Raw genomic sequence first — 26,733 nt, forward strand, 5'->3', positions numbered from 1 at the left:
TCGATTCGATGATATAAATTATTGTAGCATCTATTTATACAAGTGAACACATATTTGTTTAAGTTTCATATTCTTTCTTAGAAGTTCGGGGGTTAATTCTGTAATATAATGTTATGTCGGCTTTGTTTCTTCAGCTGATTGAAATTATCCAGTCGATTTTGGTACACTTTTCTTTTCAAACACCCCATAGGAAAAAGTCCAACAGTGTAAAATATGCGGTCGTTGGAGGCCATTCATTCGGTCCTCCCGTACGTTAACCGCTTAATATGTTGGAGCGCTCCATATTGTTGAAACCATAACTCATCTCTATTTGAAAATTTCATATTTAGCTCTGATGAGGGAGGGGTTCTATCACCCTATCTATCAATCTATCAATTTTCCACGAAGCTTGGTTAGGTATACGAAACCTCAAATCAATCATGAAAATATTGGATTTCTTTTCCAATATTCTTCTTGACTTATCTATGGTTTTGATGATGTGATAAGCTTGAAATTTCGTACTGAGCTCGAAATTCTTATTTCATATCTAACTCAAAATCGCAACTCCGTTGTTTTTCTGGCCACTGAAATATTGTTATGGAAGGTTAATTTAATCACAATTTCTCTTTTTTTATGTGGTGGTTAAACCGATTCTATGAAGTAGTTGACACACGCGATTTTCCCAACGCTAAAACTGAAATCTGTTCAAATCATATATTACGGTTCATGGTTTTGTGTTTTGACCCTTAACGGCTTCGTTAATGGTTATCAATTTGAACTTGGCGCTATATAAATTATTGATCACCATAACTCATTCCTCAATCACGCACATGATGCATGCGGTAGTCGTCAATACTCTGTGATTTTCGATTTTTGAATGATTGACAGGACATGAAAGCGTTTGAATGTGTGACAACTTACATCAATTCACATCATAGAAATCACGAATAATATAGGAACTCCTCCATATATAATTTGGCGGGTCGGAGTTTTCGAAATATGCATTGAAGTAATACAGGGTGTTTCATTGGAAACGGAAATACTTCACAGGTGCATAGGTGGCACCAAGGCGGTTTTGGAGATACCCCATTTATTGGGTCTTACTGTCTTCGTAGTCGAGATACAGGGTGTTTTATGAATTTTGCCCGTTTCTTTCTGAGGCCATATCAAACGAACCACCCGATATATTTTCTTCATATTTGGCAAATATGTTCCAAATTGATAGCCCAAACGTATAATGCAATAACCGCCTTGAAAATCCAGGTCCGGGTTGACAAAAAATTATGAATCGTTGGAATCCTCGAAACAACACCCTGTACATCGGAAGTTTGAAAATCTGTTTTAATATTCGGAAACACCACTAAAAACTAAACTGAGACGTGTACTTAAAATTTTCGCGCAGACAGTTTAACTGCACAAATTTTCAACGTAAAAGTGAAGTTTTTAAGGACTCGGATACCTGAAAGTGGTTTGAAGTGACTTTTAACAATGAATTATCAAAAATATTGAATCCATAATTATTTCAAGATTACTTTGTAATTCATTTTCACATTGGTTTTCCTTTTTATAGCTGTATACTATTTCAGTTTCTATTTATTGAGAATTGAGTTGCATTAGGTTGATATCGTATATTTTGAAACAATTATGAACAAAAAAATATAATAACAAAATAATTGATTAATCTGAATTATTCTGAACAATAATGGTCTTCTGTCAAAGTGATAGTTGTCAACCTATTTGATTGAATACGAAATTTTATGATTATTCGCAGTAGTGAAAAGCTCTGCTGAAAGAAACAATAGACTTCACACACGAAAGAGGACTATGATCTCAATAACTAACTCATAGATTAATCACTAAAAGTTACTTTGAACCACTTCCAGCAAACCAAATTCTTAAAAAATTCACGTTTTCGTTGAAAATTTGTGCAGTAATGAGAAACGACAAGAGACTGAGAGAGTAACTCAAAAATAAAAACTGAAATGGTATACAGCTATAAAAAGGAAAACCAATGTGAAAATGAATTACAAAGTAATGTTGAAATAATTATGGATTCGATATTTTTGATAATTCATTGTTGAAAGTCACTTCAAACCACTTTCAGGTATCCAAGTCCTTAAAACCTTCACTTTTACGTTGAAAATTTGTGCAGTAAAACTTTTTGCGCGAAAATTTTTAGTACACGTCTCAGTTTAGTTTTTAGTGGTGTTTCCGAATATTAAAACAGATTTTCAAAATTCCGATGTTGTTTTGAGGATTCCAACGATTCATAATTTTTTGTTAACCCGGACCTGGATTTTCAAGGCGGTTATTGCATGATACGTTTGGGCTCTCAATTAGGAACATATTTGCCAAATATGAAGAAAATATACCGAGTGGTTCGTTTGATATGGCCTCAGAAAGAAACGGGCAAAATTCATAAAACACCCTGTATCTCGGCTACGAAGACAGTAAGATCCAATAAACCAGAACCGCCTTGGTGCCACCTATACACCTGTAAAGTATTTCTGTTTCCCAATGAAACACCCTGTAAAGGAACTCCTCCATATACATATAATTTGGCGGGTCGGAGTTTCGAGATATATATTGAAGTAATAACAGACCAATTGAAAAATTCCCGGTCTACCATAGTAAAACACATTTTTTTTGGAAAATTCGATTTTATTATTCATTATTATTTTCAAATTGAAAAGATATGGATTCGACGACAGGGCGATGGACATGATGGCTTCTTTTTTGAGCGAGAGGTATCAAATAGTCAGCTCGAACGGAACACGCTCTCAGATGAGCCCCATTAATATGGGAGTGGTACAGGGTTCAGTTTTGGGACCAGTGCTATTTCTGGTGTATATTAACGATCTACCAGATTATATACCTGAAGTTGAAGCTACATTATTTGTAGATGATACTACAGTCGCAATAAGGGACGTGAACTCACAGACATTGCTTGAGCGTTCACGTATAGAGCGAGTGAGGCTCGTGGAGTGGTTCACGGCAAACGGCCTCAGTGTGAATGAGGAGAAAACATACAATATGATTATGACCTTGAGACCGTTTGATGGGGAAGACGACATGGTTCATTCAGTAAAGTTCCTCGGTGTTCATGTGGACTCGGCGCTCACGTGGAGTAGCCACATTGACAACCTACTGGCCACGCTGAGTGGAAATATTTTTGCCCTGAGAACTCTATCCTTTTCCCTGACACCGGACATGTTACGTGCCGTATATTTTGCCCTGGTAGAATCACATCTGAAATATGGCGTCCTGCTGTGGGGGGACAGTGCGGGTCGTGAGGCTGTTTTCAGACTGCAGAGGCGAGCGATAAGAGTTTTGGGAGGGCTGGGCTACCGTGACTGCTGTAGAAATGCCTTTAAAGATTTGGGTATTCTTACATTCCCATCGCTATTCATATTGGAGAGTGTTATATATATTCATAAAAACAAGGATAAATATGTGCTACAATCTGACATACATGGATATGGTACACGGAACAAATCACTCATTAGGAAAGATTTTCTAAGATTGAGTAAATCCCAGAGCGCTCCTGGATTCCGAGCGGTGTCTTTGTACAACAAACTTCCTGGTGGGCTGAAAAATCTGCGAATGAACGTTTTCAAGATAAAAATAAAAAAGATGTTGACATTGAAGGTATTTTATTCAATTGACGAATTTTATAATATAACTCTGGATGAAACTGATTCAGCATAATATTGTTCTGGAGCTGAGATTTAATATACTATTTATAGCATTTATTTATTTATTTATTTTATATTGTATTTCTATTATATATTTATTTATTTTAGCATAATATTGTTCTGGAGCTGAGATTTAATATACTATTTATACTGCTGTTTGTAAATTACCCTTAATGACGTGTGAAAACAATGTATTATTTGTATTAATCAGCAATAAATATCTTATCTTATCTTATCTAACATAGTTGCCTCCGAGGGTGATACAACGATTATAGCGATCTTTCAACTTTTCGATACCATTGTTGTAGTAGGATTGGTCTTTCACTTTAAAATAGGCCTCAGTTTCGGCGATTACTTCTTCATTGGCGCTAAGACAAGTTATTGATTTTCTAATAATTAATTGACTATATTTCAATTTGCAAGCGTCCTCGATTCTTTGAAGAAGTTGCATTTTATCGTTTATTAGTGCCCAGTAAACTTTTCATTTCAAATAACCCCATACAAAATAATTAATAGAAATCAAGTCGGGGCTCCTTGTAGGCAGGTTATGAGGTCCATCCTAACCAATCCAACTATTCGGAAAATTTGTCACAACAGCCTTGAAATGAAGTACGGCCATATGATGTTGAAAATACACGCCTCCGACATCAACAGCTGCATCAAGCAAAACAGGTAAAATATTTTGAAGAAAATCAAAATAAACTTCGCCAGTTGAAAACGGTGATAATATACGTGCGGATCTATTATTATAAACACCACACCGAAGCATCAAATGAAAACCTGTATTGGAAATGGGCCTGTTTTGTAGCAAAAGGATTAGGTTATTCGGCGCAGACATGTGATGTTTGAATTATACAATCTCTGAGAAATCGTGCTTCATCGCTAAATTAACATCTGTATTCTTTGATTTCGCAATATTCACCTAAAAACGAGTTCATGGCCTAACTCTAAGTTCTGAACTTTTTCTATAACTACTAGATTCAGTGAGTATTGAAATCGCGTATGGAAGTTTGAGAAATACTTTGCTCTATTTATTAGTTTTTTCTTCTTTATTCGAATATCCTATCAGATTAATATATTTTGATATACAGGGTGTTTTTTTAGGATGGAATCTTATTTATCAATTTTTCCTAGGCTGGACCTGAAAAAATAATTCAATGCTATGTCTGAATGAAGTACCAAATATCATGAGAATGTAGAGGGTGGTTCGAAATATAAGTTGTTCTGACTCGCCTCAGTGACCTCTATCTACCCTTAGCTTTAGCCTATTTACCAATGAATCTCCCTGTATACTCATTTATAATTATGTGGTCTCAAAAGGCGCCATAGCCGCGAGAAGAAATGAGAATGAATGAGCATTCAGTAAATACTGACGACAAGCCAAAGCTTTTGTAGACTTTTTTATAGAAACTTTAGGAAAGGTGTTGTAATATAATCGTAAAACTCTATGAAAAATTTTTTTTTTCCTTAAAAATATTTGTCTATTGCCCATTGAATGTAGATATATGTATTAAACAGGTCACGATGTCATACCTGGAACTGTATAATGAGCAAATACGAGATCTTTTGAACCCCAGCTCGGGATACCTAGAGTTAAGAGAGGATGTCAGAGAAAGAAGTATTCAGGTAGCAGGACTATCAGAAATATCCACAAATTCTACAGATGAGGTAAGTGATTTCTTGAAAAATTTTATCCATTCACTTTTCCATGCGGAATTGTTATTCGGCATAAAAATTATGACATTCAGAACCTACATTTATAATATAGTTTTGCGTCTTGGAACTCATGAACTCTTGTCTTTTAATTGTATACTGTTCGGTTGAGAAATCCTTGACAACTTCTTCTGCATTTGTAACTTCATTATTTTGTTTTGTTTTGATCTCAATCCTTTCATGTCTCCATTTGTTGCTTTGATACTTGTTCAGTGTCTCCTATTTTGGCAAATAACTTTTTTCACTTGTTTGTTTTTGTCGTATACTTACAGGATGCATTAATTCGTACAAATTCGTATCCAATCAGAAGCCAGTTACGATAAGCCGTTTTTATAAAAGAAACGGTTTGTGTTAGTTTAGTACGTCTTTGTGTTTTTCTGTCGTGTCGATATTAACAATCAATTACCTAATAACATTATTAAAATCATCGCTATCAATTCAATTCAATTGTACATAAAATTGAATCATTCCGGGTCATTCATATGAGAAGATAAAAGTCAACGGTTTCTCATTCACATGTTTACCACTTGCCTATTAGTTCGTAAAGAAGAAACAAACAGGACTCATTTATATTCTCAATATAAATTCTATTTTTCATATAGGTATAACTATATTTTTCATGTCTTCTTTTTGCTATTTGAAATAGAGTTTTGATCAATTTCTTATCCTACGCAGTTGATCTCTAGATCTTTCGGGATGTCTGGCATCCTAATCACAACTTCGTCAGTGTTTTCGGCAACCAGTCTTTTCAACTTGCCATTTGTGGATTGACTCTCTTTTTCGAGAATATTTTCTGCTTTTCTTTCCTGGAATTCTGTGATTGTTTCCCATTCTTGGTCTATGTTTTGTTTGTTCCCCATAAACCAGGACACATACATTGCGGCTCTTAACACTTCAGTTTTTGTTGCTTGAGTAGTCATGCTATGGGTTTTGGTAGGTTATCCCCAGGATTCGTATTTTGCTTGATTTGGCTCTTCTTCCTATAAAAGGGTAAAGTCTGTCCATTGCTGAATTTGTTTTGTCCACTACGTAATTTATATGGTTATATACAAGAAAAAGTAGATATAAGATACAAGATACAAGAAATAGAAGATATAACAATAGGTGGAGAAGTGATAAAATGGGAAAATTAGTTTAAGGAGGTATAACACTATATAATGACCTAGTGTTATACCTATATACGTAATTTTCCTATTTTATCACATCTCCATTTATTCTTAGATTTGTGTTGGTCTCTAATATCCTATTCTATAAGAGAATAGTCTAGCTAATTTTTTAGTTTCTTTGAATTTTTTATTCAATAAACAATATATTCTTATGCTTCTTACGGTATTTTTTATATGACGTCTGTTCGTCGATGTCCGACTGCGATTCCCGTATAGTCTAAGATCCCGATATAGAACGACCTTCACCTTCACGTATTTTATATTTAATTTAACATGTCAATGAATATATCACATATGGGTTGCCTAACAAATTTTAGTCCAGAGTAGGTTTAATTAATATCATAATTAAAAAAAATTTCTTTTTCGAACATTTTCGAACGGTTTTGCTTATTAGATAAATTCTATACCAATCGAAAGTATGAAGCCCATAGAATGTGCAAACGTTAGGTTGCCTATTTTTTTCCGGTCACAACTCTCGGTTGCCAGGTATGAACAGGTCAATCTATACTAGCATTTTGCAACGGTCTGACTATTTAATCAAAATCAATATGATTAAAGATTATTTTATTATGAACACGGTGATATAGGGTTGCCTGCAAAAAATCAGTCCAGAATCCCGGTTGTCGAATTTTAAAAAGTTAAATATTGCTGCGAGTGAGGACATGGCATAGCAGCTGTTTGAAGTTCGTCCAGTGAAAGAAAGAGAGTGCGCATGCTATTTGTTCTTGGAAATGAAAAGGATAGCGATAGACTCGTATACAGTGTGACCAGATTTAGTAGAAATCTACTTTTTTAGTAGATTTTTCGCATTTTCATGGAGTTTTTAGTAGGAAGAAATCCTTTGGTAGATTTAAGTAGATTTTGGTAGTTTTAAAAATATAACCGAGGCTATTGGGAATATGGAAATTCAGATGTCTAGACTGTTTCTATGAATCAATTCATTGTTCATTCTAATTGAGGTTCTACGTTCTATGTGTTTCTAGAAGAACGTACCTACTTAAACATAATAAAATCATAAAACTTCTGTCGGCTGAGAATAAATACGAAGAATGATGGAATATCCGAAGGGTGCCTCATTGAAAACAGGTGGTGTGTGAACTTCCGTTGAAAATATACCATTATCTCACATTTGGTATTCTATTCAGTGGAAAAAAATGTCTAACTGGAATTTCATCGACAAATTTGGGTGGCTGCATATTTCAGATTTCGAATGCCAAATGCAAGAGAATATTTTCGGCTATTAACCGCATCAAAACAAAAAATAGAAACAGATTTCTAAATAAAAATATAGCATTATTATAACATGCTAAAGAAGGACTTAAAGAGATAGGTGATTGTTGTCGTTTTCAACCTACAAAAAATATGCTCGATTCGGTGGATAGTGAAAATTTATGCATGGATGTTAAAGACGATGATTTGACTGCAGATTGATACTGATTTTTCAATAATTTTTTTTATGTTCAACTGTAGTAATTCATTTCTTTATTTAATGTTATTTTTATCTGAAAGATTTCAGTTTTTATTTCTATTTATATCCTTTTGTTTATTTAAATATATAAATTTGTTTGTTTATATTTGCTATTTTGATCCTATTTGTTTCTGTTCGGTTTTTTTTCTCCTTTTTTTTTGTCGTTCAAATTTTGAAATAAAATCTTGTTTTATTTTCGCATGAGATATTGCATTTTTATGAAAAATTATTCTGCCAAAAAAGACAGTGAGCACTTCTTAGAAAAAATAAAAGGATTCGACTCCAACTCCATACCACCATGCTGGATATCATTAATTCAAAAAATTTCACGAACTATTTTTGTAAATTCCATGTGGCTTAATGCAACGGATTCAATATGCGTGAAACTTCAGCCTGAGAACTGCGGTTGGTTCTTAGATGAATATTTGAAACCAGTAGGATTCATTGAGTATCATACACCTTTGAAGATAGAAGACATTGTCGAAAGAACTGAAACGGAGAGTGATGATGACGAACAAGATTCAGAAGTTGGAGATCATAGTTATATGTCCGATGACTCGAAACCTGAATAATTTCAAAAAATTTTTGTATTTATAATTTTTCATGAAAAACAGAAGTATTTTTTTAATTGTTGTTTTTCATTTTGTCGTCTAATAATAAAGAAAAAATTTCCAAGATTAGTATTATATATGTATTACTATAACCTTCTTTTTGAGTAAATATTCTTTAGTGTCATATAAAAAATATACACACATAAATAATTAATTAACTATTCCTCTATTTCAAAAGTTATCTACTCCAAAATGTACACGCATACACGAGTCTATCGCTAACCTTTTCTTTTAGTGTCACATAAAAAATATACACTCATAAATAATTAATTGATTAAAAAAAATTAAATAACTATTCATCTATTTTGATAATTATCTGCTCCAAAATAATGCACGCATATATCCTTTTCATTTCCAAGAACAAATAGCATGCGCACTCTCTTTCTTTCACTGGACGGACTTCAAACAGCTGCTATGCTGTGTCCTCACTCGCAGCAATATTTAACTTTTTAAAATTTGACAACCGGGATTCTGGACTGATTTTTCGCAGGCAACCCTATACCACCGTGTTCATAATAAAATAATCTTTAATCATATTGATTTTGATTAAATAGTCAGACCGTTGCAAAATGCTAGTATAGATTGACCTGTTTATACCTGGCAACCAAGAGTTGTGAGCGGAAAAAATAGGCAACCTAACGTTTGCACATTCTATGGGCTTCATACTTTCGATTGGTATAGAATTTATCTAATAAGCAAACCGGTGAAATGTTCGAAAAAAAAATTTTTTTTAATTATTAATTAAACCTACTCTGGACTAAAATTTGTTAGGCAACCCATATGTGATATATTCATTGACATGTTAAATTAAATATAAAATACGTTTTATCAAATAAGCATCTCGGTGAAGGTCGTTCTATATCGGGATCCTATACTAGTATCATTATTGGTAGATACTGCGCCATCCATTTTGACCTGAAAGTTTGTGTCACTTAGCTAGTTTCTTATTATCTTGCTTTCAGTTTTTGTTGTATATCCTGTCATTCTCATCTTGTAGGCTAGTACTTCGTGCCAAACTCGGTCGAAGGCTCCCTAAACATCTAATTCTGAATAAATCCTCATATCAGTAACATATTCAGTAAGCTTCTGTAGTTTCATTTCTTTGGAATGTTCTCTTCTGAATCTGAATTGCTCAGGTGTTATCTAATTGAGTGATCTGTTCTTTAGTCACTTAGTCTGGATGCTGATGTACATTCAATGTGTAGTTTTTTTTAATTTTCAATTTTTTTCTGGCCTTTTGAACACAATAACTTCTGAAGTCTTCCAGTTGAATACTGTTCTCTTTTCAAAACTGTATTGGGTAGCGCTTCCTTTCCTGTTCTGGGCATCTTCTGTATCTTAAAATTTGTTATTTCCTTCTTACCTGAAGTCAGGGCCGTCGCTAGGGGGTAGGAACGGTAGGCGGTCGCCTAGGGCGGCATTTCAAGCTTGATCAACAAAAATTAAATGTGTAGAAATTTAAAAAACCGAATGAAATTTAATTCAGCCAGCAACAACAGGAAGGAATACCGACAAATTCAAATAACATCAATAACCATCAAAGGTGCCGCATTATATATTAAACTCAGAAATATCCAGATGTGGCGTGATCCTCTCATAGTTCTGTTTACGAATTATTGACGCTAAAAAAACACATGCACTCATCAGGCTTGTCGGCGTTCGCTTTACGTTACCGAATTTTATTGCCACTTGGGGTTCTGGAATGTTTTTCTTTTCAATTCTTCAATCAAAAATGTTGATTCCCCAGAATGGAATGCAGAATATGAGAAAACAATTCCATTTCATCACTTTCAACTGGTCTTTCTCAAGAAATATAAGAAATTTCGTTATTTTATACCACATTCCATTATTTAATGATAATCTTCATTTTTTTATAACAAATTATCTACTGTTGGGCGTGTGCGCATTCGAATTGAATAATGGTTCATCTGATTGTTATACTCGATAATCTCCAACAAAAAAAAAACAAATTTTCAAGCTTCTTCTAAAATCGAAACAGAGCTAGGAGCCTCAAACTGCAGGGTTCTCTCTAGAGGGGCGGCAAATAATGGAGGGCGGCATTATTTACTTTTTCTGGGAAATCTGGATTATTGGAAGAACGAATTAAATCATTTTTTTTCCCTTAAATGCATGACTTTTTGTTTCGAAAAAAAAAATTGAAAACTTGAAGATCAGTCCTATCTTATACAGGGAAAAATAATGAAAAAAATATTTTATTTCATTTTGACATTTTTATTGAGAAAAAAGTGTTTGTAGTCAAAAGGCAACATCATGCATTAACTGTATAGAATCAAGTTATACTACATGTGAAATTGCTTAAAACAATTATTATGTTTATTTAGACATAATCCTACTCCACACTTCTCACATATAGTATGAGTGAATCCTTTACAGTTAGGGAGCTTGCATCGAATTTTTTTATCTGCAATACTAGGCCAATGTCCAGTTTGGTCTGCTCTTACTTCAGATGGAGGTATATGCTTCATTGGCCCTCTTTTTCTCTTATTTTCGATTTCTTGTTCTAAATTTATGCTTGGTCGGCCACGTTTGTTAGCAACCGATCTCAGGTTGCATAAAGTATAAGCCACTTCTGCACGAAATTGTGCTTGGTTCAATAACTTGCACGCTGGTTGTTTTTTAGAATGCACTCTTTTATAAAGTAACCAGGAGTTGACCAAACTCATATCTAAAAGGTGGTAAAAAATTCTGATGTACCACTTACGACTCTTCATATATATTTTATATCGTCCCATAAAACTATCCATCAGATCTACACCTCCCATGTGTCTGTTGTACTCAGTTATGATATAAGGACAATCAACTTCGATGATTTTCTTCACCTTTCTATCATATCTTCTGACTTTTGAAATTGGAGTTTTTCCAGCAAATGAAGATACTAATGTTACACATTTATTGTCCTTCCAGATAACAGATGAAACATCTACACCATCAATTGTTGCCACAAATTCATAACTTGTTCCTCGGTCAACATTTTTCATGGTTGATTCTGTGGGTAATTTACAATTTGGTACCCTATTTCTACGTATGGTACCCAAGGAATAAATTCCCTCCTTCGCTAAATGTACCATTAGAGGAATTGATGTATAGTAGTTGTCATGATAAAGTCTGTAATTTTTTTGTCGTTGAATAATGCTGGCTAAACGTAAAACCAAATTAGATGTTACTCCAAGGTCAGGTTCGCCAGTGGGTACATTTTTCTTTTCTTGGCCAGCATAAATTTCAAATTTATAGGCAAATCCAGAAATACCTGACATAACAAAAAATTTGAAACCCCATTTATGGGGCTTCATCGGCATATATTGCTTCATAAAATGCCTCACCTTGGTGGAGCACATTTGTTCGTCTATACTCAGATTTTGTTCCAAGGCAACCGATGAAAATTTATCATTCAGAAAATCAATAACGGGTCTGATTTTATGAAGCCTATCGTGGCCTGCTTGATCACGCGGTATAAATGTGTCATTGTTGTTGAAATGTATGAACCTTCTTATAGTCTCAAATTTGTTTATTGGCATCACATCAGCTACCGGTGCAAATCTCAATTCATCATTCCACATTGACCTCGTATTGGGCATATTCACCAATGATGTATATATTAGTATGCCAAAAAACTGCCTTATGTCGTTTTCGTCGAAAGAGGGTGGTCTCTCAGGTTTGGATTGAACCGCATATAAATTGGTTTCTTCTAAAATTTTCTTCACTAACTCACTTGAAAAGAAGTAGTTGAAAAACTGAACTGGCCGTTCCAATGCAGAAATTTGCTCCGAAACTTCTACATCTCCATGAAAACGTAGTTGATCTTCATTCAGAATCAATGACTTCGATTTCCAAAGTATGTCCTTTTTCACGGATTGTCCTGCTCCTCTCAATGGCAAAAAAGAAGAGAGGGGCAAAAGATCTTCTTCATCCTCTGAATCTTCTTGGACACCACTTCCAGTAGGATTTCTTTCATCTTCTTCCACGTCGGCTTCATCATCGCCTCCAATCATGCAATCTTCATCGCTATGCTCATCGTTAAAATCGATTTCGTCGTCACTTAGACCTGTAAAATTTTTCCAGTACTCTTCCAGGTCCTTTTCTGTAAGAAGATTTTTCTTGTCCATACTGAAAGAATAACAATAAGATAAACTCAACTGAGTAGCACAGTCAGTCTTGCACTGAAAACGAATGATACCATGAATGCATGGTGTTGCCGATCGGCAACAAAACAAAATTCGATTTTTTGATCAAGAATACTTTACTTATACACAAAATAACACCATCTTATCCAAAATACATACCTTCAGATGTGAAAACAGAATTTTGTTGCACTGAAACACTTTTTTCGAATAAACTAGAATCTATAAAAAAGTCGATATAAACACGTCACTCTGCAGATGCATTCGAACGGCGAAGTCTCAATAATAAACTAATAAGAACGCCACCTACAAACAGATACTAGTTGCTTATTGAAGAGTGGTTCGTAGCAGAACGGCTACTTCATGCAATGATTCGATACTCTCTATAACGCGAGTTTGAAATGCTTTGAAATGTTGTGTTGCCGAAAAGCAACAATATGCATTTAAGGGTTAACAAATTTCACAAATGTTTTTTTATCAAATTCTCTAATCTTAAACATCTTTGCACCGTGAATATCTGTATCTATTCGAATTTAAAATAATCGTTCATTCGCATCATCCGCTGGTTTAATTCATATCAAAGAAAAAAAAAGAAATGTCCGAGCGTTATAGGCTCGAACATGCCTTCCACTTATCCAAAATCTACTGGATTACAATTTGAATCCATAAAAAATAATTACACTTAAAATACATTGTTTCCTTCCTAAATTACTTTTTATGAAAGAGTGTGGAGTTTTTCACACTTCCACATGAATCTTTGAAATCAAATTCATCAAACCAACATCCACCCAAAACTCACCACCCCCGCTCTTTTGCTTAGTACAAAATCCCAAAACTGAAAGGGTTTCGCTTTGTATTTTTGCCGGGGCGGTAGGACTCCGATTATTCAATAATAATTTTAAGGATTCTGCAGAGTTAGATTCTGTTTTTTTTAGGGCGGCAAAATGGGTCTCTGTACGCAGAGACCCATTTTGCCGCCCTAACAAACTGCCGCCCTAGGTGGCGGCAGTTTGTCTAGCGACGGCCCTGCCTGAAGTTTTTCTGATTTTCAATTTCTTGATGCCTTCGTTGATATCAATTGGTGCTGTTGGATTAGGAATGATATCGCAAGCCAGTGTTCTAACATAAATTCTTCCAAATCTTCATTTTTATCGTCTTCTCTGTAGTTAATTCTGCCTTGTCTTTCTATCTCAACTATTAGAGCTTTGGCATTTTCAAGCTTTGACCATGTCATCCTCTAGCTTCGTGCAGTGATGGAATTACAGTTTTCTCAGGCCGTAAGCACACCCTAACTACACAGAAGCGTAAGACCGCCTTCCCGCCCAAACTTTATCTGAAAGCGCTTGTGCTATGCTAAGTGTTACAAATGTCAACGTCAAATCTAATATATTAAATTAATGGATTTTTTGTGTAAACTTACGAAAGTAAACGGTCAACTGAGAAGAAATCCCAGAATGTATTTTCCAATCGGACTGATTTAACTGCGCCTAGAACTACATTAATTTCATTCAATTCAAATTTGCCGCTCGATAGTGACAGATGTAATACTTAGCAGATCAAAGTGCCGCCTTTTACTTATGCTTCTGTGTAGTTAGGGTGTTCTGTGCCGTAAGAACTTTTGTATTTTCCACGTTGAATGGTCTATGATGTTTTTAGCACTTGATTATGTTTATTCATCTCGTTCTTTTCTTCTAATCTATTCGAAGTTCTGTTGATTGCCTTGAGTTCTCTATTTCTCTTCATCAGCTCTTTGATTGCTTTTGAGGTCACTATGTGGATGCTTCAAGGGTGAACTTTTGATTCTGATTTTGTTTCGGCTCGTAGGCTTCTCTCATTCTCTCCTCCAGCTTTTCGACTCCGTCTTCTTGTTCTTCAGATGTTCTTATCAGTGTGATTTCTCCTGTAATTTTCTATGTACTTTGTTGGTTAGTGAAGTTTTTCGTTTGAAATTATGTTTTCTGCCCGTGTCCCAATCTGAGTTCTATCGGATTGTAGTCCGATGTGACATATACCGACCTATTTATTGCCAATAATTCTGAAGGTTTCATTTATTACCATTCTTGATGTATACAGCGGCTCCGCCATGTCTTCCTTCTGGTTTACAGCGAGGTTTACAGTAATGGGCTTTTGGAACATAATCTTATAACGGGTGTTTTTTTTCAAGATATATAACTTTAAGTAGGCACTACTGTTCAAGATGGCGACCGATTTAACAGCTGTTAAGTGATTTATTCTCAATTTGGTTTGGCAATTCATCATGAATAGACTCACGCCTAAACAACGCTTGCAAATAGTGCAATTTTATTTCGAAAATAATGGTTCTGTGCGGAATACGTATCGCGCACGTCCATTTCATTTTGTTTAGCGATAAAGCGCACTTCTGGTTGAATGGCTACGTCAACAAACAAAACTGCCGTATTTGGAGTGGAGCTAATCCTCAAGTCTATGTCGAAACACCGTTACATCCAGAAAAACTGACTGTTTGGTGCGCTTTATGGGCTAGTGGAATCATTGGTCCGTACTTCTTCAAAAACGATGATGGCCAGAACATTATATAGTCAATGGTGATCGGTATAGAGCCATGATTACTAACTTTTTCATTCCTGAATTGAACAACCATGATGTCCAGGAGCTGTGGTTCCAACAAGACGGCTCAACATGTCACACAGCTCGTGCCACAATCGATTTATTGAAAGACACGTTTGGTGACCGCCTAATTTCACGTTTTGGACCTGTGAATTGGCCTCCAAGATCTTGTGATTTAACACCGCTAGACTACTTTCTGTGGGGCTATGTAAAGTCATTGGTCTATGCGGATAAGCCACAAAACCCTTGACCATTTGGAAGACAACATTCGTGTTATTGCCGATATACGGCCACAAATGTTGGAAAAAGTCATCGAAAATTGGACGTCCAGATTGGACTACATCCGAGCAAGCCGTGGCGGTCATATGCCAGAAATCATATTTAAAATGTAATGCCACAAGATTATCTTGCGGATAAATAAAATTCATGTCAATCGAATAATCCATCGTTGTTTTATTGCAATTTATAGTTCTATAGCTCTAAAAAAAACACCCTTTACTTCGTATGATTGAAGTTGTGCTTCAGTCTTCCAGTGTTCTGTTCTGACAATGTCATGAAAGGGCTGGATGTCTTCTGAGTATTATATTCAATTCGTTGATACAGTCCTATGTACTGTATGTTCTGTGACATAAGACTTACTAGATGTACTGATTTGTTGTTGTGCAGCTTCTCGTTTCATATAAAAAATTGCCACCTTGTTGAACTGAGAATTCCTTGTGTCTCAGAAAGTCATTACCCCCATCAGGCCAAAAATCTGATGTGTACATTTTGTCTTTTTTGTTGAAAGATGCTGTTACTATACAGGATTAGAACAATTTAGAGGGGAACTACCAGGGATATCGAAAACCGATAGGGATACAGGGTGACTTAGTTCACAAAATTTGCGTTATTTAAGGATTATTATGTTGGTGTTAACAGATCCAAAATATCTCCAATGTTTCCCGAGATATCTCGAAAAAACTGAAAATAAAGATTTTTTTTTCATTTGTTTTTGGAGATAACTCCACGAAATTCGGTTCGTAGTCATTAACCAATATAGAGATTCTAATGGTGTCTTCAAATTTTTTTTCTGTTTTCCATTGTTCCAGAGACGTGATAGGCAATTTTTTTTTCTTATGGACGCCATATTGGTTTTTCTTATGAGGTCATAAGGAGAAAAATATCGAATTCAACAATGTATCATACTCTAATATCGGGTCTAGGTACGCAAATTTGAAGAGTTGTTATGTGAAATCATCACTTGACTATCGCGTCTCTGAAACAATGGAAAACAGAAAAAATCTGAAGACACCATTAGTATCTCATATATTATCTAAGTATATTGGATAATGAGTATAAACAAAATTTGGTGAAATTATCTCCGAAAACAAATGATACGGAAAAAAAGGAAATAAAATTTTTATCATAGTTTTTTCGAGATATCTCGGGAACCAATGGAGATGTTTCGTATCTGTTCACACCATCCCTAAATAACGCAATTTTTTTGTCATTCAAGCCACCCTGTCTTTTAAACGATTTTCGATATCCCTGTAGTGGCCCTCTAAATAGTTCTTACCCTGTATTTCGACGAAGACTGTTTTCTGAAGAAGGTATTTCTTTGACAGATATCTTTTTCATCTTCGAATCCTAGAGAATTTAGTCCTATAGTCAATATAGTCCTTTACTTTTTGTTCAGTGTCATTTCTGTTTCCCCTGTAGATAGATCCAAAACTTCTTTTTAGGGACCGTTGAATCAGTCTGCCCTTGACCCGTACCAATATTATTAGGGGCTGTTGTCTTCGTATTCTTTCAGCTCATAATCGTAATATATTTATTGAGTATCTAAAAGGTTTCACAAAAACCAAAGGTTGGAATAAATTAAGTACATTAAACATGAAAAACCTTCAATTAAAAGGAGTATAATAATGGTTTTCTTCATATTAGCTCTCATCGGTGAAACTGCCTAATGGCTCTCTTCTTCAAGGGCAAATTATTCCAATCACTTAAATCGATTTTCAGTGTAATTTAAAGCCAATGTTTGTTCAACTTTTTCTATTATTTCCAGTGTAATCAATTCCTACTTATAACCAATATCTCATGCAGGCCAGTATTGTAACATCGAATTCATAAATCATTGAAGCTAAGCGTTTATCGATAAACACTGCGTTCTATGTTCCCCACAATGCTCCTATAATTCTGATGAGGCTATTTGGCTACATGTCACAGGCTTGATATTTTAGTTAATGCATCTTCAATCTAAATATTCCTTCAGACCTTCCATATCATTGTTTACATAGAAATATCCAATGTCACTTGGAGGAAGCCAGAATATTTCGATAATAGAAGGGTTGGCCAAGTTTTCAGAAGTTCCTTTGGAATTTATGAAATTATTGTTAACAATACTCCCAAATAAACACCGGTATTTAGCAATTCGTCTTAGAAACAAGAAAGTTCCGATTTGATTTTTCTTATTGGCTGAATATTCACCGTTCCACTTCGGGGGCGTTTTTGGTTACACCCATTGGCTGCATCTATCACTTCAATTACTTCTTAATTACTTTCTAATGATTTGCTTAGACCAGTGTGGTCCATGAGGGTATTATTGAAATGCAGTTTTACTTAGTTTTATAGTTCGTTGTGTGACTGATGTTTTTGATGATTTCGACTTTGATGTTTGGCAAAATTCTATGGCTTAGGTTAAAAAGATGAATATTTTGCAATCAAATCTATTCCTTCATTTGTTTTCAAAGTCAGAATAGATATGACGAGTTCTGAAGAAAATTATTTCGCATCCTAAAGATCTTCATACCACTGAAGAAAAAATTTTTGGTGCAATACGAGAATGACTTGGTGAGATTAACCAACAAATTTTCATTATATTTTCTGATTATAGCAATGTTATTACTAGTTTGAGTAATCTGTGCAATAGGCATATGACCTTGAGGTTCTCTAATTTGCTACGTCAAAATAGCAGCTACGCAGCCAGATCGAAAAATCAATCGAGTATTTTATAGGAAATGGAAATATTTCACCTTTTCCCGCCATCAGTCGGGACAGTTATAATAATAAGTTACCTATATCTTTGAATATATATTCTGATTCTGAATACGAAAAATTTAAGAGTTATCGAAGAAAAATTTGAACTAAGAATATACCACAATAAATAGGTCACAGAAATACCACAATTTCTAACTGAGTGGAATAGTCTATGACTTCCGGAGAACATAGAAACTAAAAGTCGATATGGATACATATTTTGACATTTCATGAAATGTCATTAATTATTCGTAATTGAAAAATTTATTGGTTTATGGATTCTCAATCATCCCAACGAACAATTGGTTACAATTCATAAAATTTCGACTTTTCAGTTTCTTTCTATGTTTTCTGGAAGTCATAGACTAATTCATTCAATACGAAATTACAGTTTTTCTTTAGTTCAAGTTTTTCCTCGATTACTCTTAAAGTGTAGGGTTTGCTTGAGATCCCCCACTTTTTATACGTAAAATTGACTGAAAGAATAAAAAATATAGGTTGTTTTTTTTTCCATAAGATTTAGAATCTCATTAAGTCATGAACCATTGAGCTTATACCCATATATTGGCATATTGCTGAAACTTATGACTGTTTTGCAATAATATCTGGCCAAGCGTTTTCTTGGACTAGTTCAAGTGACTTTGGATATACTATACCAAGTCTATATTGATTTACATAGAACTACTTTGAAATCCATGATTTTCAAAAATGCATTGTTGAATTGGATCGGCAAAAAGGGAAAACCGGAAGTTCAAATGAAGAAAAGATTGGTGAGAAATTGTCCCTAGATCTTCTTACTTTGAAAACCAGTCAAATTTGCAAAAAAATTTTTTTTTGGAAAAATGGTTTTTCCCTAATAACTTTCCATGCCTTGGTTCGATAACATATATGGATGGCCCCTGAAAAATACTTCCATTGAGATGGGTCACTTTTCAATATTGCTCAACGGATAAGCCACAAAATCTATTGACCCGCTTTCGTGAAACACCCTGTACATACTAATTCACGAAACATCAAATATAATTCGAAAAATTTTTACAACCACTTATTTCTGCATAATTATTCTTCTATCAATTTATTGAACAGGTCATGACTCTTCTGCAAAAAGGCAATAGGGCCAGAACAGTTGAACCAACAGCAATGAATAAAACCTCGTCTAGAAGCCATGCCTTGCTAAGTGTAACAGTACGCCACGCTATACCAATTGACAAGACCGACCACCTCAGGATGAAGGTGAAGCAAGGGAGGCTCTTCATGATTGACTTGGCAGGATCAGAGAGAGCTAACAAAACCAAAAACAGAGGGAAGAGGCTACAAGAAGGTGGACACATCAACAGATCGTTGTTAGCTCTGGGAAACTGCATAAATGCATTGAGCGGGGGTGCTAGATACGTAAATTATAGAGATTCCAAGCTCACAAGGCTTCTTAAAGATGCCCTGAGTGGGAACTGTAGAACAGTGATGATAGCTCACGTCTCTCCAAGTTTCTCACAGAGAGACGAATCGAGAAATACTCTGGTTTACGCCGACAGGGCCAACAATATATCTACCAAAGCTGAAATAAATACTTTGGATGTATCTTATCATGTTTCTCAATACCAGAATGTCATAAGTGAATTGCGAAACGAAATAGGGAGATTACAGCAAAAGATGAAAGAAGACAGACCAAGATCAGCAGATTTGAATAGAATGAATGCCGAAGAAAGGAGCCGAGAAGTGAGGAATTTGAGAGAACAGATCGTTGATACTTTCAAGAATCAGATGAAATTGAGAAGGAAGCTAATGGAGATAGATTCCCACCTATTAGGACTTGGAATGGAAGTTGAAAGACAACATCTGATAATTGCTCATTGGGAATCAAGAAACAACAAGTTGTATAAAAACACTATTAACGAGTCCAGAGCCAAAACTCAGCAGAGCATAAGGTTGGTAATTTTGAATATTTTCCTTCTACATAAATGTTAATGAACAGTGAAATGAATAAAATAATTATACAGGATGTTCCAAATTTGAGCACCTACCAATGTTTTAGAGCCGTATGTTCCAGACCAGAATAAGACATTTTTGTTCATGAACATGTGAACAGGCCAATTGAAAAGTCCCCGGTCCACCAAAGTGAAACGCATTTTTTTGGTAACATTCGATTTTATTATTCAACATACTTGCCTTCGAGTGCGATACAGCGATTAAAAATGATTCAAAATAGGCATCAGTTTCGGCGATTACTTCTTCATTGGTGCTACATTTCTCTCCAGCGAGCATTATTTTGAGGTCTGAGAACAGTAAAAAGTCGCTGAAGGCCAGATCTGGCGAATACGGTGGATGCAGAAGCAATTCGAAGCCCAATTCATGCAATTTTTCTATAGTTTTCATTGATTTGTGATAAGGCACATTGTCATGATGAAACAGCACCTTTTTTCTTCAAATGGGGCCGGTTTTTAACGATTTCATCCTTTAAACGATCCAATAACGCTATATAATAATCGCTGTTGATGGTCTGGCCCTTTTGGAGGTAATCAATGAATATTATACCTTGCGCATCCCAGAATACTGATGCCATAATTTTGCCTGCTGACTGTTGTGTTTTTCCTCGCTTTCGATTCGGTTCATCGTGTGCAGTCCACTCAGCTGACTGTCAAATTGAACTCTGGAGTGAAATGATGGAGCTATGTTTCATGCATTGTCACATTGACAACCTCTTTTGGGCGTCCATTGCATTCGCCGTCTTCGGTGCTCATTTCACCACGTTTACTCTTAGCATAACAATCAATGATGGTTGATTTTCCTGGTGCAGACCCCGGAAACTCTTCATCAAGCCAAGATTTTGCTTCGAATGTATGTTTTTATTTTATCAGCACACGAAATTTTTTTTTCATCTTTTTTCAAATAACAAAAGTAGCTATACTCACAACGTAATATTTCACAAACTAATGGTCGGACTTTCAAATTTTGACACGTATCGACTATCGTTAGAAGGTTGGTACTAACTAAAAACACCGCCACCTGTGCATCAGACCGGAGACTTTTCAATTGCCTAATATGTAAACGCTTGTCGCTCCGTTCTGTACTAGGCATTGCAGTTTCAAGATACATCCACATTTCTAAAGATATTTATTTCTGATTTGAAAAGTTATATATATATGTTTCAATATGCTGTTACAATCTACAGAGTGATATTTTTTTCTGGTACTTCGTCCCATTTTTCGCTTAAGAACTTGTATAGTATATCATTGATAATTTGAAAAACTTGAATAAAAAGGGTTTCAAGTCTTTTCAGAACTTTTTGGTCGCTGGCAAATTTTTCGTATATGTTACCGTTATAAAGAATAACCTAAGTCGTCAGAAAAATCAAAATATCCGAAAAAAATCATTTCTCGGAAATCATAGCGAAAACGACTTCAGATATTGAGAAGTTTTCAAATTAAACAAATAGTTATTTATTTTACTAGGCAGCTCAGTAGTAGATTGGCTGCCGCGTGTGATAGGATTTCACCAAAGGCAGTCAATTTACTTTGCTGCCGAGTTCAACATTTTTTTTTTCTCAAAATTTGATACAAATTGCAACTGTTGTAATGGTTAGTTGCTATGGAAGAGTATATGTTCATAATAGTTTGGCAACTTATGAAATATTCTATATCCATTGAGAATAATCATTTTGCTACCTAGATGGGAAAAGTAATACTTTGCTGATTAATATGTGTCTGCAAAACTATTATTTGTTGTCAATCGAAAAAAAAATCATATTTTTCGAATTACCAGTTACCATGTTGAGTTATTGATATCATCCAAGTAATCACCCTCCTTCGTTTGTGACTCTGATTTTGGAAGTTTTGGAACACTATGTATTAACAAAAAAATAAACTCAAGCACTGAAAATTTCAAGTCAATGAGTAAATAAACAAGGGCACGAAAACTCCATGTTTAATCTCAGTGTTTATCTCTATCTCTCTGTTAGTTTTCTTCTGTAGATTCTTCTTTGCACTTCTGCACTCTGTTTTTAGACGACGTTATCTTAGCACCTCTGATGGCTTCAGATCTGCTGGGAATGATGACGCAAAAGATGAAATAGACGAAGATGCCGAGGGAGAAGTTGCCATACAGCAAGCCTGGAGAGAACTCGCCGATATCGAAAGAGAACAAGAAAGATGGTCGGAATTGAAGACACACATAGATCAGAAATTAGAAGTGTGTAGACAGAGAGGAGTGACATTGGAAGATGTGAGAAATAGTAAAATATATTCCAAACATTTCAAACATTTTGCGTATTTTTCAGAAATTACCTTCTTTGCTTTCTTCCGATGACGAAAGAGAAATATTGGCATTGATGTGTAGAGTTCATGAACTAGAGGCAGACAAAATGGCACTTCAGTCAGAAAGACTCATCAGACAGCATGAGCTACGTAGAAGAGATCTAACAATACTGAGGTACGATCGCCAGAGACAGCTTTCTGAAGAGATCATAACGAGACAAAGGAAACTTATAGAAGGTAAGTTTTTCAATCTCATGTCAAGTATATTTATTTATCGCGTACTTGAATCATATCAAGGTACTTGAATTCCAGCCGTTTTATTGTATAGTGTCACATCAATCAAAAAATGATTAAATGAGAAGGAACCTTACAAAAAACACTTCTATTTATTGAACTTATTGCATGAAAGAACCGAAAATTTCAACATTTTTGAAATAGAAACATAAATTGAATCACCATAAATCATAACAAAATAAAAAATAATAAAAAAATAAAGTTTCTTAATATTGAGAAACCTCCAGGCTTCTTTTGATTTCATAATTTTCCATCCAGGATCTAAGACACATGAGGCATCCTATGCATTTGTCGCCTAACCTATTGCCGGTTTTTGTAAGTGTAATAGCAGATCTGGAAAATTGTCTTTCAACAGGAGCTGAAGAAACTGACGTTGATAAAAAATCCTTGGCCATTTTTGCCAAGTTTGGAAAGATATTTCTGAAACTACCAAAATCAACCAATAAATTTCATAGAAATGTGAGAAAACTACTAATAAAGTCACACTGGCGAATTCTTCAGTCTCTCGGCGCTCTAGGAATCCCCTTATTTAGTGTAAGCGCGCACGAGATTGCAGAAATATATGCTGTGCGACGCGTGCAAAGCAAGGAAACCAAGTAGCTTGATATCAATTCAAGCCATCAATATCTAAAATCAAGTCAAGCTCAAGTATGTAATTTTTCACGAGCTTGTTTTTCAAGTCAATTAGTTGGTTAGAATATCAAGCTACTTGGCTCGATAAATCCCTAATAGTATATTACATACCGAAGTGATCTATTACAGCTGAGTGGCGAGGTAGCATGGCGAGGTAGCATATCGAGGTGCGAAGTGTCGAGGTATGCTGCAGATGAAAATCAACAAAATCATCGACAATAAAAAGTCAATTAATCGGGGATAAAACAGAAACTTCTTATAACATTTTTCAATGACACTTCAAATAAATTAATCAGGAAAATTACATTCAATAATGCAGTTAACGGAAATGCATTCAATAATGTTTTTGAATTCAACACATTTCAAAACATGAAATTCTAGGAATTAATTAATTTTTATATAGTTTATAATTGTAAAATACATACCTTAATGAGATCAGATCAAATATAAAGTTGAATACTGACTAAAGTCACTTAACGATTTTTTGGGAAATATTCCATTATCAATTTTTGTCTAAGCTGACCTTCCATATTGCTTTCTCATTGATAATTAAATCTTTATCACAGATTCAAGATTGAAACTTCCACCTGACCTTCAGGACTTGTATCAACTATACCAGCAGGAAATTCACGCAGCTAGCTATGCAGAATCTGCTACTTCTAGAGATGAAGACAAATTACCTCCCATCAGTAAAATGTAAGTTAAACTGAAAATATAGCGATTTCCTAAGCATTAATTTTGGGCGCATGTATACATTACCACGGACAGCCACACCACGCTGAGATCCCTGGAATCGTACTGCCAGGGGTCTCTGTTGACCTATGGGAGTGCTGTAACAACATAAGGCAACTGTCTAGAGGCAATTAAGTGACTCTACTATGGGTACCAGGGCACTGTGGGTTTGAAGGAAACGAAAAAGCCGATGAACTTGCAAAAAATGCATCAAGGTTGACACCTTCTATATCTGAGCCTCTGTGGGTTAGGAAAAGACCAATATAAGGCAGCCGTCCAGCAATGGAAGTTGAATAACAGGATGACCCACTGGACCAACACTCCTGGACTCACTCTGGCCAAGAAATTCGTGATGATTTCACCTATCTACGCCAGAAAGCTCTTGAAGCTGTCACGAGCCGAGCTTCGAGTGATGGTGGGACTGCTGACGTGGCACTGTCGGTACAAACATCATTTGTATCGTATGGGAAAGTCAGCAGATGAGATTTGCAGGCTCTGTGGATCAGAAACAGAAATAGCTGAGCCCATGGTATGCAAGTATCCAGAGCTGGATGACCTAAGAATCATGTATACGGGGAAGCCGGTCCTGGATACCCGAGAGGTAACGGCCAAGGCCCCTAAAAGGAGTTTGTCAGTTTTATCAAGGCCATCGACGACCTCCTTGGGTTTCCATGAATGAGTAGGTAGAGAATAGAAGATCTACATGATCGCAGTTCCCGGAAGGCTTACTGAGCCACAACGATCCCAGTTCAAATAATAATAATAAACATTAATTTTGTACTTTCAGCTACTCTGAACCTTTTCTCAAACCAGCAATGGAAAGCAGCGATGGTAGTGGACATTCACCGCCATCTAGTGCGGATTCAGAAGAAGTAGGTTTACCAAAGATGCGCGACAACAGCATCGATAGGTTGATGGGTCAAATGATAAACAGGCCACATCACTTCATGAAATTACCTCCACTACCTCCAACTCCCCCAACCGTAGGGCACAGAAATCCCCTTGATGACGATGGTATATAATTAATTATATACCTACCTAAATGTTTGAAATGTTACTTTCAATTTTTCATCACCCTCAACATTCAAATAACTACTTTGTATAATAATACTTTCTGAAATATTGCATGTGGATTGTACATATGTATATAATTTAATTTTCTTAGGAATTTCGTTCACTTTCGAACTATTTTATGGAGGTTTCAATAAAGATTGGTTTTCTTGTTCACATTTTAATATTTCCCTTACCTCACCTCGAAACTATTTTCATTTAAAACTTTTAGAGATGGTTAATAGAAGATATTATATTATTCCTCTATAGTTTCGATATTAGTAGTATCTAATCTCAGCTTCGGATTCGAATTAAATATTTTTGAAGAAACATTTACTATAAAATAAAATCTATAGCACTCCACATAATCTATTGTTATTCCGATAAAACAAATTTTTCAATTTTTTACTAATTCAAAACTACAAATCAACTAAATGAGTTGTTCCCAAAAATATAATTTGCAAGGGCGTAGAAATGGGGGGATTTCCAAAATATATAATTGCGAATTCTCGCAAAGACGAAGAACAAAAATGTTTCCATAAAATGAACCAATAATCATTTTACTTTTTTTCGAAATCCATACGACAGTAAATAATCGGACCCTTTTACGGTTTATAAGTTTATTATTGCTTTCAAAATAAGTACTTTTATTGCACTACGAGGGCGTCTATATAATAATAATAATAATTATTATTTTCCTTCATCTATCCGCTTTGTCGGCCTCTTATTTGCCATCTGTGAATTTTGCATTCATCATCGGTATACACTTGCCCCTTGTTTTCGGGATTTTGTATCATTCTCGTCACAAAATTTCAATATGAAGTTATCAAATAATTGAACTGAGTAATTCGCTTCGAAAAATTGTCTGGGATGTGTTGAACCATGTATTATGTTTCATTCAAATTGGAATGTATTTGTGAAGACATCAGTTTTGAATTGTGGTGTTCCTAAATTGGAGGTACCTACAAATGAAAATGACAGATTTTTCGGATCATTCCAAGAAAAAAAGTCCTATAACATAAGTCCTCAAAAACTTTGTTTCTGATATATAAGTGTTGAAGTTTGAGTTTTTTTCTCATAGAACTTTCCCTTCACAAGATATTCGATTTAAATTGGCCATAGATATTCCAATTTAATGTTTTTATCATGTATTATGCTAATTTTGAATGCAAATCCACAGGGTGTTTATTCTGGGAGGGTGCTTGATTCTTTCCTTCAGAACTTTTTGCGATGAACCGCTGGTAGTTTAGAAAAATTTAAAAAAACTCTGGTCCAGTACTACATTTTTTGGTTTGTTATAGTTTTATCGTATCTGCTATCGATTTCGAGAAAAAAATCAATTAGCTTTCTAGTAATCCTCCGGAAAATCCAAATTATCATAGAGATCCAGTTAATAAGCGGT

At 35.1% G+C, this 26,733-nt stretch overlaps 2 protein-coding genes across 4 annotated transcripts in view; one reads left to right on the forward strand and one right to left on the reverse strand.

Moving 5' to 3' along the window:
* The window catches only part of LOC123682912 (kinesin-like protein KIF19), a 74,876-nt gene extending 49,366 nt beyond the window's left edge, over positions 1-25,510 (forward strand). For 2 of the 3 annotated variants that reach the window (XM_045621736.1, XM_045621738.1), the window contains 6 exons: positions 5,193-5,342; positions 19,459-20,297; positions 22,374-22,590; positions 22,646-22,859; positions 24,116-24,245; positions 25,069-25,510. In XM_045621736.1, coding sequence (XP_045477692.1) covers positions 5,193-5,342; positions 19,459-20,297; positions 22,374-22,590; positions 22,646-22,859; positions 24,116-24,245; positions 25,069-25,303 — 1,785 coding nt within the window. In that variant the 3' untranslated portion in view covers positions 25,304-25,510. The remainder of the gene's footprint in view (positions 1-5,192; positions 5,343-19,458; positions 20,298-22,373; positions 22,591-22,645; positions 22,860-24,115; positions 24,246-25,068) is intronic. The other variant, XM_045621737.1, reaches the window with a different exon arrangement.
* Positions 10,758-12,116, reverse strand: LOC123682913 (piggyBac transposable element-derived protein 3-like). Its single transcript, XM_045621739.1, has one exon. The coding sequence runs from the start codon at positions 11,986-11,988 to the stop codon at positions 10,933-10,935; it is 1,056 nt and encodes a 351-aa protein (XP_045477695.1). The 5' UTR covers positions 11,989-12,116; the 3' UTR covers positions 10,758-10,932.
* Positions 25,511-26,733: the final 1,223 nt, after the last annotated feature.

The sequence above is a fragment of the Harmonia axyridis genome, chromosome 6 (assembly GCF_914767665.1).
Source record: "Harmonia axyridis chromosome 6, icHarAxyr1.1, whole genome shotgun sequence".
Classification (NCBI taxonomy): domain Eukaryota; kingdom Metazoa; phylum Arthropoda; class Insecta; order Coleoptera; family Coccinellidae; genus Harmonia; species Harmonia axyridis.

Coding starts and splice junctions, on each gene's coding strand:
- LOC123682913 (XM_045621739.1), bottom strand. CDS start 11,988: ATGTGCTCCACCAAGGTGAGGCATTTTATGAAGCAATATATGCCGATG.